Raw genomic sequence first — 13508 nt, 5'->3', positions numbered from 1 at the left:
TATATATCAGAAACTCATTTCTGTCATCTCACCTTTTGTACAATATATAAAGGTCACTATTTTAAGATTAATGATGCATCTGTCCATTCTTCCAATAAACACTTTAAAATTTTTACTACTCAACAAAGGAGGGACACTTTTGCCAATATTAAGATATTAGAATAAAATTGGAGCTAAACACTTTTTAAATAATAAACTAAAACAAACTAGACTTAGATTATAATTTATTTGTATTTCTAATTAATTATCCATCATTTATTTGTAAGTGGAACATGACTTCAGGAACCCAATGCAAAACTAGGCGGCATCAAATGGATGCAGGGTGGTGAACTGTGCTGACTTTTTCCGTGATTTAGTATGATTGATTGCAATAATGTATTTAGTTATGATATTAGTTAAAATAGCAAAATTTTCTTTGACACAGAATGCAGTGCCTGGATCAGAAAATTTCTAGCTCTTCTTGGTATCTAGCCTCCTGATACTGTTCATGAAAACTAAGTCTCACTGCAATTATGGATTTGATGCATACTTCCTATGACATTACATAAATGGATGAGTTAGCCCTTCAAGACAAGACATGAAGTGTTTGCAAGATTTCAGTCAAGAGACTTCATTATTGAAGTCATGATTATAATTTTCTTCAGATCAGAGAAATGTAAGACTGGTTTCAATTGTTTATTTGCTTGATAGAAAAAAAAATGTTTAAGTTAGTGCAAAGGATAGAGAAAAGCCAGGTGGAATAATTTGTACACTCCAAAAGAATAATTGGCAGATGCATTTACCAAGTAATTTATCATGGAAGACATGATCAGGCAGCTGGCAGGCAATGTGACCAAAATCTTAAATATCCCAGCAAGAGAAAATACAATTAATTTTGATAGCAAAATATTTGAATTGGAAGTCTCCAGATAAAGAAATGATGTTTGAGTTTGTCTTAAGATAGTATCTTACATACAGAACCGTGGACTTAAAAGAGTACATGTCATTAGAAAATGATGCTGACTGGAACTTCTCCAGGATATTCTCTTTCAGTTGCAAAAGGAAACAGAAAAGAAGGAAGACTATAGAGATTTGACAGAACATCTAGCCAGACTTCCAGTCAAGTTCATTATCAACAAGACATCTGTATAGATGAAGGTATTCAGAGAAAAGCAATAAAATAAGATATAGTACTGATGATGAAAGAAAAGTTTAAAGTCTAAATTAAGCTTGCCTTCAAGAAAATAGAATTAGGATGAAATATTTGAAATATAGGTATTGCCCAGAAGGAAAATGACTGTTGAAAATACAGTAAGACAATGTATTTTGAAGCAGTAAAAGAAAAATCTGAACTAAAAATCCTCCATATTGCCCATCCAGAAGTCTTTCCTATTTGTAAGATACATGGCCCATAACATGACATATTTCTCCTCTAAAGGGCTATGATCAAAGGCAGATTTTATAAATCATTTAAACTGGGGAAAGCATTTGACATAGTCTGTATGGACAGAATGTAGACAACAGTAAGTTAAGCACAGTTTTATTTCCAGTAAACCAAGAAAACCAGTAAATACACAGAGGGAGCTCAACAGACGGCCCGCTATTCCAGCTGAAAATGCTAAACAGTAAGATGAGAAACTAAGTGAGGTAAAATGAAAACAAGAGACTATACAATCTAATAAAAGCACAATGGACAGAAAAAGTTACCCTTTCACAAAAATTATTTGCTATTAGAGATAAAGAACCTTGAATGCTCCCACCCAACCAATATTTAGCACTGTGCCTTTTATGTAGGAGTTGAAATGCAATAGGAACATCAAATTCAATGAATCAAAATATGCTTCTAAGAACGAGCAATAAATACAACCCTGAAGTCTGATGGTTAGTTTGTCATTAGAAATTAGGAACAGCTTATGAAAGCACTGTTTTTTTCCTAGAAAAAACACTGCTCCTGTCTCAGTTTTGATATGGGCATCTCTTTATTTCCTTTATTTTGAGTCATCTGAGGTCATGCAAAATCAATAATGAAATTCCCAGATAACATTAAGCATATGGTTTTAATATTCATATTCTCTTTTTAAATTTAATTATATACTTTATATCAACTTGTTCATATTTTAACTTCTCTTAAGGCATTCCAAGTAGAAACAAGAATAAAAACACAATAGATTTGGGTAACCCATTCAAAATAACATATTTCTTGACTAGAGCTGACAAATCGGAGGGTATACAGGAAAACCAAAAACGAGGAACTGAATTATAGATACTGTATCTAAATAAAGATATTCAATCAACACTTCAGCTTCTCATAATTATTTGGTTCAACTGAAGGAAACAGGTAGATCTGGGTTGCTCTCATATATCCAAAACTAGTTTAAAATGGGGGAGAAGGTGCTAGCTTCTAAGATACTACTACAGACATTAACTCTTAAAACATACTGATAAACAAAGAACATCTTAGAAGGAACTCAGACAACTATTACATGTAGACAAGATCTCTGAACATATCTCATGGGAAAATTATATAAAGCAGGATATCTTTAGCTAGGTTTTCCTGTGTTTCACAGATATCAAAAGATTTGTGCAATCATTGTCCCTCATTTAGGTGCCTTCTATGTTTCTCATTTCCAAGTTTTTGTAAAATATTACTATTCATTTGATGCCAAAATAACCCTTAGGATATTAAAATCGAAGACATTAACTACTAACAGATAATTGCATGAAATATTTGTCTGCCTTATTTTAATTCGTGGCTTTGGATACTTGAAAAAATTCTAAAACCCAAAGGAATGAAAGTCCATTGATTCAGTGACAGGTAATGGCGTTGCTATTTCTGACTCAGAGACACTCCTCTGTTCGTAAAGTCACTAACACTTTTTGCTCTTATAAGCAATAATGCCCTTAAACTAAAATGTAAACTGCTCATCTCAGGTTCAGGTGATATAATCAAGTGAATCCACTGAGTAGATCCTAATTTCGTTAATCCATGTCTCCAGTTGAGGTCAAAGAGTTATTTGCTTGGTTCACATCCCAGCTTTGCCACAATAGAGTCTGTTTTCTTAGTTTAGGATTTACATTAGAAAAGTCTTTTTCTGTGCATAAAACAATTTAGTAAGATAACAAACTGGTTTAATTTCATGAGTGAATAACTGATCTTTTTTCGATGAATAGAATTAACCATATTGGTAACTTTAGATTAGTATCGTTGAGTATGTATCTGAAGAGTTACTTCTTACAGTGAAGCAACATACCTTCCTCCTTTGTGCAAGATTATTATTTGAAGTCAGGGTGATATGCTGTGGTGCTACAGACATAAAGTTTTCTATGATGCCTGAAACCCAAGGAGATTTTTTACTTTTCTTATAAAACTTATTTCAAATTTCTTCCAAAAATAATGCCTGGAGTTTGTTGAATGTCACTTTTACAACACCAAGAGAATGAATTTGCACTGAAAAAAAACTAAAGGGTTATTTTTCTCTAAAGGTTTGCATAATTTGGGTTGTGCAAAAGTCAATGACCATGGACACTGACATGAATGTAACTAAGGAAGATTTAAAGTGGGAATCAGAATTTCTATGGCTATAGTTGTACCATCATAACACATTAATGCGTAGGCTGTTGGGAGAAAAATTGAGTTATGCAACAACCCATCATACTAGAAGATAAAGTGCGAAGAACTATTGCCATTCTGAAGATGATGAATACCGATTTAATTTTCTTACTGTTACAGAGTTTCTTCATTATCCCTCCATTCAGATTGATAATCTGACTTTAGCTTTAATCTTACTTTCCTTGGATCTGAATTTTCCTACTTTCCCAAGATCAGAAAAAGTTATTTAAGCCAAATACTTAATAACTTACCCTCTGGAAGGTCTGAATAAAATTCTTTGAAACTGTTGAGTCGCCTGAACACATACCCTTTTTTTTTAAATGAAGTATAGAAGTGAATTCCAAACCCAAACTGAAATAGCTAGCAATTTAGATTTTTTCCCATTACTACTATACTTTGATCAGTGGAGATAATCAAGAATTGACAATATACAGAATCAGAAGATACATTAAGAAAGACTCTTTTCCCCCAAAATCATGCTTAAAGTATGAGTCTACACAACTAGGTATCAATACAATGCTTGTTTCAGTGATTGTTTCATCTCATTACAAAATACTAATACTTTTTTATAGAGGGAATAAAAAAATTTTCAAGTATAATGCAATTCTCATCTCAAACAACCACCATTATATATATATATATATGTGTGTGTGTGTGTGTGTGTGTGTATACACACACACATATATAGGTATGTGTATGTATATATATATGGTATTGTACAAATATATATAACATTGTACAAACAAACCCTATATGTTCCCCCAAATTGTATTACATTGAATTAGATATGTCACAGTTGTCAATCATTTGTTCATTTCTTAATTATTGCTTATTAAGGGGACAAGGAAGCAAATCAGCTTTATTTGTTATGTGTATATATGTAAGCATGTGCATATAGCATATATGTATTTTATTCAAATTAACTTGAATATGACCAGTTTCTAGTATTTTTATGAGTATTTTTTATCTATTACCATGAATATTAGTTTTAACTGAGCCCAATGTTTGAATGATATGAAACATAATTGACCCCTTATTCTCCAATTTTCTTTTTACCAATTCAGATCCTACCAGTGTTGCAAATTATGCTTGCTCACCTTGTCAAACTTTTCTTCATAATCCAGTTGAGAGGAATTCAAATTTGGAAAGGAGATATTTAAAAGACAAAATAACTAAAATTCACATTAGGGCAAATTACTCAGTCCTTCAGGAATAGGTCATGGCTCCACTTAATCAGCCTGAGGACTAAAGGAACTAACATTTGTCACCTCTAAACTCTGTCCCTATATTTTGTTTGCATGAAAAAAGGCATTTATTTGCAATAAAATCTATTAACTTTGTAACTTCTCATGTAGAGTCAGCTCTAAGTTATATCAGTGGTCCTCCATCTCTGAATCTGAACATCAAATTCTTGTCGAGAGCAGTTATCGTTCTTGTTTTCTGGTTTTATTGTTATAATGGGGCTCCTGTTGTATTTAAACTTAACATTTTAGATGGAATTTTTTTGTTTTATCAGAATGCTTGATATTCAGCATTCTATATTCGAAATCCCTACATTTGTGTTTTGAATCTCATTCATAATAATGTACAAAGTATAAATCTTTGGGTAGCTAAAGATTATCAAGGCTTATAAAATGGTTTTTGTTTCTTCAGTTGCATGTGTATATCTCCATTTTTTAAATTTAAAAGAAAGTATTAAATTCTCTGAAACTGAATGCAGAAAAATTAATTTAAAATATGACAATCAAATATACAGGTAATTTCCATAGCATGGCATTGGAAGTGATTTGTATTCAAAACATATTGTGGTTCAACTTGTCTCCCATGATGAACAAAATGTTGTCACCTTTAATGGGTATTACTTGAACTGAACTTATTTATGTTATGCTATGGTTAAATTTATTTTTCCTTTGTTTTCTCTTTTTCCTTCTTTTATGCTTCTTCCTCCTCTCCCCTTTCCTCTTTTTCTTTTCTTCTTACAACAGTCTTTTTTTTTCCAGAAAGCATGTAAAGCTTAGAAGATTAAACTACCACACATTAAACTAAACAAGCAAATAAAGCCAGTATATAAACTATCAGGCTGTTTAATTGTCTGGGCTTTCATTTCCTCTGCTCTCCCTCTAACATTTCTATCACTCTTTGAGGATTTTTTTGTTTTTTTTTAATTCCCTTTCCCATTACCTGCTTAGCAACCACATTGAGCTGAACTGGCTCACAAATATGCATCTTCTACTGTGAGATTTAATAAGAATGGCACCTTTCCACTTTTGAGAAATGTTTAAGCCAATGACTTCAAAAAATTGATTGCCAGCCAGAAAACTAATGCTGCTTCTTAGATAGCAGTTGTGTGAATGAGCATCCATAGGCATACACCCTGGTTTGCTCTATTTCTCTAGTTCCCATCATGACTCATGAAAAGTTTTTCACCCACTGTCACCATGTCCCATTGAGATTTCCTGAGCCACCTCTCAAGTCAAAGGCAGACACCATAGAAGAGGCCTTTCCCACTTTGTACACATAGACTCACATAAAACATACACAAGCTGACATGGTATACAGTTATGCACATGTGCATATTTTTAGTTTAAGTTCATCATGCCAGCATAAGACTATAAAAACACGGCATTCAGTTTTTAAATCCAAATAATTTTTCTTGGCAAAATGGAAAAAAAAATTATCCAAATCTCTTCTGCTTCAGTAGAAACTTTGACTTCTAACAAAAATACTGTCCTGGGGAAGTTTTGAATACCATGTACACAAAGACATAGGAAAAAAGAAAGGACAATTCAAGTATTTCTCTTTTTAATTGCATATTATATGCAATACTATATTTAATATATACATATGCATACTGTATTTAATATAGCAACTTCTCCTTAAAAATGTGGCAACTTCATCATGCCAGACAACAAAATAAATGGGGCCCAAAGCATGGATGAACTTTCTTGGCAAAATCATTGAAAGTTTGTGTGTATGGGGTCTCACATTCTTGACTCTTTCAGAATTTTGAAGACGGTCATGTGTGCTACTGTGCAAAATAAACATATTGTTGTTGTTGTTTTTTGTCTATTGGCCATCAATGAAGGATGAAGAAGAAGATGGAGGCAGAGTGGCAAAGACAGCAGACTACAGATGCAGGTGTGGCACCAAATAGCAATCAAGCTTGGAAAAAAATCATGAAGAAACCAAGAGCAGGCCCATAACTGAGCAATATAAGCAAATCTTTATAATGCATTTGACTCAGAATTATTATAAAGTGGTATAACATTCCTCTGAAAGAAGCCTTCTCCCATGCAAGGATTTATGAACATTGCCAATAAGACTCAAAGAAGGAAACAGGCTTTGTGATAAGTGTTCTCAAACACTTCTGCAAATGCCAACAGTGCAAGTGATAAAAGCCAGTGATGGTTTGGACTACAACTAAATGAGGAAAATACAATGGAAATGAAGCTCTGGAGGCAGTGATGAACAATGGGCACTGAGAGGATGATGGAGAGCAACTCTGCCCGTAAAACTCACTTAGATGAGGTTGCGGAGTCTGAGATTCACAAAGATGCTCTGCGCATCCATGTAAATAATAAGATTTGGAAAGTAACAAATGAAAGCACACAAGGCAAGCGAAACAAAATGCACTCAGTCCCACAGGTGCTTGATACAGATGGACATGAAAGCTGAATGGTATGGGAAACTATACCATTGAGGCTGAAGATAAGAAAGGAAGCAAGGGAAATGCAATGTTTCGATCACTTCTTGGCAGAGAGAATCTTGGTAATAACCAATGTGGCAGAAAGGACACATTGCAAGACAGATTGCTCTTGGTTGTTGAAGAATGTTGAAGCGGGATCATTTTGGAAAAGGAGGGGTGACTATGCTTTGCTAAGAGGCACAAAATTGCAATTTACTGGGCACTAGATGAGACTGCATGGAACAGACTTTCTAAATGGAATCTCCATGCAAGCCAGATAAGCTCTTTTCCCAGCTAGGTTTTCTTAATGCCAAATAATACAGGAACTGAAACCTTTGGGTTCAAGAATGATTTTTGCACATATTTTTAATCAAATGGTGAATTTCTGCAAATGCCTTAAGGAAGAATTGAGCTTCATGACCAGTCTGATGTTCACAAGGCATTCACCATATGGATAATATTCTGTTTCTGGTAATGCCACACTGAAAATAGCAGCATCATGGCTGACTGGGAAAAGAACTAAAGGTGGCAGAGCCACACTTTGGAATTTGCAAATAGTTTACAATAGATGGCATCTTGTGTTGAAAGAAAGGGACTGAGGGAGGAGAAGAAGCCAAGGTAAGAACCTCAACACATACATTTGGAAATCTTGCCAAGAAATCATGATACTTCTATTCATTGAGCTTTTTGTTTCTTTGCATTTGATGAAAATGGACCAGATACTTATATTTTCATGAGAAGGGAAACACTGAAGTGATTGAATAAAGGATCTATAATTGTTAGTGTCTGACAACTATGTTAGTTTTTGGCAACAGCACATCAATCTGTATTAAATTCAAATGCTTTCTGGCTTTTAAAGGTTATTGATAACCTAGTATGCATTGGAACCTGATGAATGAATTCCTATTGTTTTCACCATCTCTAACATGTGAACACAATCCACACATAGAGAGGCTGGCTCCTGAACAGAGAATGAAAATTACTAGGACTAACAGAGGGAAGTAGACTTACAATGAGTAAATATACAGAAGCCCCAAATAATTATAATAGTCACAACTTGGCAATGACTTTCCAGACTATGAAATTAGTTTTCTTGTGAAGAATGGAGATTTTATAAGGCTAGTATAAACACAGGGTAATTGGAAAATCAAATTGTTCATTGTGAGTTATTGTAAGGTCTGGAATAATGGTGATAACATTTAAAAAGAAAAAAAAAAAAAACTACCTATGAATCACTGTAGTTTGGTGTTTTTAGCAGTACTGTTGCCAAGAATGCTTGCCTTGAAAGAACAACAGTGGGAACTTGAATTGCGAAGCCCAGGTCCCAGCTTACCCCTGACACAATGAGCTCTCCTCCCAGATTCTGTACTTCGGCTTTCACCTTGCTGCAGATGTTAAGCTGATGGCAATACAAGGCAATACGTTGAAGGTAGGCTAATAAATCCTGCTTACATGCTGAATCAGGACACTATAAAACATTAAAAAAAATTATCTCAATTAGTAAGAATCTTTCAGTTTCTAATACGTGCTATATAGAAGCTGTGAGAAGAAAAGTTTTCACGGTCATATACCTTAATTATATCCATTCAACTTGATAGTGCATTAAAGCTTCAGAAATGCTTTAGGGAATTTAGAAGGCCACAGTGATAGGTGAGAGTGGTTAGTTCTACTTTGATAAAATTCTATACAAAGAATATTGATGATTTCCCAGAAAGTCTTATTGGGAAGAATGTATAAGTATTTTATCAATTATCTTCTAAACTGCAAAGAAAACAATATTTTATAGGATTTCTCCTAGTGGGCCATTCCATGTTCACTATATGCAAAGTTATTTTAACACAGACAACAAAGCAATAGATGCTAGAAGGAAATCATTCTGTGTGACAGTCTCTCGGCCATAGTAAAAGACAGTTTCAATTCGATTTGCTAGAAAATGCATTTGTTTCTTTTGGCTTTCTAAGAAATGTATCATTCACTAAAGAAACTCTATTGCACTTTCTGGAATAGTGGGCTTTATCCCAGGAACGCAAGGATTCTTTAATATCCACAAATCAATCAATGTAATACACCACATTAACAAATTGAAAGATAAAAACCATATGAGTATCTCAATAGATGCAGAAAAAAGCCTTCAACAAAATTCAACAACCATTTATGATAAAAACTCTCCAGAAGGCAGGAATAGAAGGAACATATCTCAACATAATAAAAGCTATATATGACAAACCCACAGCAAACATTATCCTCAATGGTGAAACATTGAAAGCATTTCCCCTAAAATCAGGAACAAGACAAGGGTGCCCACTCTCACCACTACTATTCAACATAGTGTTGGAAGTTTTGGCCACAGAAATCAGAGTAGAAAAAGAAATAAAAGGAATCCAGATAGGAAAAGAAGAAGTGAAACTCTCGCTGTTCGCAGATGACATGATCCTCTACATAGAAAACCCTAAAGACTCTTCCAGAAAATTACTAGAGCTAATCAATGAATATAGTAAAGTTGCAGGATATAAAATTAACAGACAGAAATCCCTTGCATTCCTATACACTAACAATGAGAAAACAGAAAGAGAAATTAAGGAATCAATACCATTCACCATTGCAACAAAAAGAATAAAATACTTAGGAGTATATCTACCTAAAGAAACAAAAGACTTATACATAGAAAACTATAAAACACTGATGAAAGAAATAAGAGAGGACACAAACAGGTGGAGAAATATACCGTGTTCATGGATTGGAAGAAGCAATATTGTGAAAATGAGTATACTATCCAAAGCAATCTATAGATTCAATGCAATCCCTATCAAGCTACCAATGGTATTCTTCACAGAACTAGAACAAATAATTTCACAATTTGTATGGAAATACAAAAAAACCTCGAATAGCGAAAGCAATCTTGAGAAAGAAGAATGGAACTGGAGGAATCCACCTGCCTGACTTCAGGCTCTACTACAAAGCCACTGTCATCAAGACAGTATGGTACTGGCACAAAGACAGAAATATAGATCAATGGAACAGAATAGAAAGCCCAGAGATAAATCCACGTACCTACAGACACCTTATCTTCGACAAAGGAGGCAAGAATATACAATGAGAAAAAGACAACCTCTTTAACAAGTGGTGCTGGGAAAACTGGTTAACCACTTGTAAAAGAATGAAACTAGAACACTTTCTAACACCATACACAAAAATAAACTCAAAGTGGATTAAAGATCTAAATGTAAGACCAGAAACTATAAAACTTCTAGAGGAGAACATAGGCAAAACACTCTCCTCTCCAAAACATAAATCACAGCAAGATCCTCTATGACCCACCTCCCAGAATATTGGAAATAAAAGCAAAAATAAAGAAATGGGACCCAATGAAACTTAAAAGTCTTTGCACAACAAAGGAAACGATAAGCAAGGTGAAAAGACAGCCTTCAGAATGGGAGAAAATAATAGCAAATGAAGAAACAGACAAAGGATTAATTTCAAAAATATACAAGCAACTCCTACAGCTCAATTCCAGAAAAATAAATGACCCAATCAAAAAATGGGCCAAAAATCTAAACAGACATTTCTCCAAAGATATACAGATGGCTAACAAACACATGAAAAGATGCTCAATATCACTCATTATCAGAGAAATGCAAATCAAAACCTCAATGAGGTACCATTACCAGATCTGAAAGAGACATGTGTACCCCAATGTTCATCACAGCACTGTTTATAATAGCCAGGACATGGAAGCAACCTAGATGCCCATCAGCAGACGAATGGATAAGGAAGCTATGGTACATATACACTATGGAATATGACTCAACCATTAAAAATAATTCATTTGAATCAGTTCTAATGAGGTGGATGAAACTGGAGCCCATTATACAGAGTGAAGTAAGTCAGAAAGATAGAGACCAATACAGTATACTGACACATATTTATGGAATTTAAAAAGATGGTAATGATAACCCTATATGCAAAACAGAAAAAGAGACACAGATGTACAGAACAGACTTTTGGACTCTGTGGGAGAAGGCGAGGGTGGGATGTTCTGAGAGAATAGCATTGAAACAAGTATACTATCAAGGGTGAAACAGATCACCAGCCCAGGTTGGATGCATGAGACAATTGCTCAGGGCTGGTGCACTGGGAAGACCCAGAGGGATGGGATGGAGAGGGAGGCAGGAGGGGGGATTGGGATGGGGAACACATGTAAATCCATGGCTGATTCATGTCAATGTATGGCAAAAACCACTACAATATTGTAAAGTAATTAGCCTCCAACTAATAAAAATAAATGGAAAAAAATTTTAGCAACATGATAAACTTAATTTAAACCAGAGGCTGTGAGAAGGATCAAGACCATTGTAAAAGAAAAAGATGTGAGTAAAATGAGTTGGAAGCCCACTGAAATAAGCTTATCAGTGTAACAACAAGACCCTTCCAAGGATGTAGCAGAGATTTTGAATTCTTAAAAAAAAATTCTGGTGACCAAGGTTTTGAATTCTTTTTGTAACTTAAGTGGGTAGATGTCCATCAAATACACACTGAACAGAGCTGAACACTTTCAGAGACATTTACATGATTCCCTAAAGCATTTCTGAAGCTTCAATGCCAATAGCTATCAAGTAATTGAAATATATTCCTATTACTATCCAAAGTTCAGTTCAAAATTCTCCAGGATATTCTATTGTTCTCCCTCAATCTGGCACTTAAAAAGGACATATAATCACCAGATCCTTGATGAAACACTGTAAGAAATGATTACCTACAGCCCAAAGTAAAGTACCTTATTTAGAACAAAAGTATGAGAAAAAGACTCCAGCTAAGCTTTCTTCAAGCTTAAGAAAGGGAATTCTTTCATTAATACTGTGAAGCCAGTCATTTGACATAGCCATTTATTTAATAAGTTACAAAGGGGTCTTTTTTCTACATAATACTTACCATTGTGGTATTTTTTTTTTCACTAACTGCATTTATCAAGAAAGAATCCCACAGAGACTGTTTTTAGCTTCCTACAAGTACTTCATACTGTAATATTTATCCTTCTCCAGAGACCCATATACTGAAAGGAATTAACTTTAAAATGATATCTCCCTAAAGGCCTTTGATACAAATACTTTGCAGCAAATTAAAATGGAAGTTCTATCTCAATGGAACAGTAATTAAAAATGCAACAGTCCGTAAAAAGTTTATACTATGTGCATATCTCAAATCTTCATAAAAATATTTTCTGGCAAAATAAAGCCAACCAATGCACATTTTGGAAATGCTCATTTTATTCTGTTATTTAAACTGAAGTATTTAAAAACATACATAAAGGCATTATGGACCAAGAGAAATAACTCTTATACCATTGGAATAGTAGAAATGGATGCATTATTTGAAAAGAAATGTTCCATTCAGACCAAACATTAGCAAAAATTGCAGGTTGCTTCACAACTGATGACAGGAAGAATGCTACAAAGAGGTTGTGTTTATCTTTTCTTTGTTACGTCATCATTAAATGTCATTTTAATACTCTGTCACAATCTCAAGATACATCTAAAATCCTGGGATTTGCATGTGTGTGTGCACATGTGATATGTTTTCCAGATATCAAAGCTGTTCAGGGGCTGTGTTTCCTGATACATAATTGTTTGAAATAAAGATCCAAAATTTCAAAATCAAAAATAAGAATCACAATAAAAAATATTGAGCTCAAGGAGCCTAAACTTACTGAGAAGTAGTTTCAGCCATTGAGATTTGGAATATAATGGAAAAACCATCCAAACTTCATCTACTTTTACTCCTTAAGAGTCGATCCTAGCACAATCCTCTCTCAGAACCACCTGTCAATCTCTGGTCACTCCACTTATCCCAACATATGCAGAAAATTGCCTCAATATTTGCAGAAAAAAATGCAGCATTCTTTCATGGCCGGTGCATTTCTGTATGTTTGCATGTATGAGAGCTATTTTCAAATAAACTCATTTTCTCTCCTCTCTTTTATATGAACCTTCTGGGTGACATATGGAACTCAACTTTTGCTGCAAAATGTAGGAAGCTTGGCAATCAGTAGTGCCCTGAAATTAGAAATATAATAATGGTTTGGTCCTTAATCACTACAAATTTCAGGAGATTTTCAAATTTTGGTAATATTTAGTAAATTATTTTTACTCTTAAGTGTTTCTCAAAAATTCAAAAGTAAGCAAAACATTCCTCCAGATTTGCTATCATATATATAATATGAGACAATCTGCTGACTTA

The 13508-nt window shown here is 34.1% G+C and overlaps 1 protein-coding gene across 5 annotated transcripts in view; it reads right to left on the bottom strand.

The window, feature by feature from the left end:
* The window catches only part of CTNNA2 (catenin alpha 2), a 1323879-nt gene that overhangs the window by 32630 nt on the left and 1277741 nt on the right, over nt 1-13508 (bottom strand). For all 5 annotated transcript variants that reach the window (XM_043917729.1, XM_043917730.1, XM_043917731.1 and 2 more), the window contains one exon: nt 8608-8742. In XM_043917729.1, coding sequence (XP_043773664.1) covers nt 8608-8742 — 135 coding nt within the window. The remainder of the gene's footprint in view (nt 1-8607; nt 8743-13508) is intronic.

This window comes from Cervus elaphus, chromosome 11 (assembly GCF_910594005.1).
Source record: "Cervus elaphus chromosome 11, mCerEla1.1, whole genome shotgun sequence".
Taxonomy (NCBI): Eukaryota; Metazoa; Chordata; class Mammalia; order Artiodactyla; family Cervidae; genus Cervus; species Cervus elaphus.
Note: the sequence above shows the minus strand (reverse complement) of the source record. Positions and strands in the feature narration are given on the sequence as shown.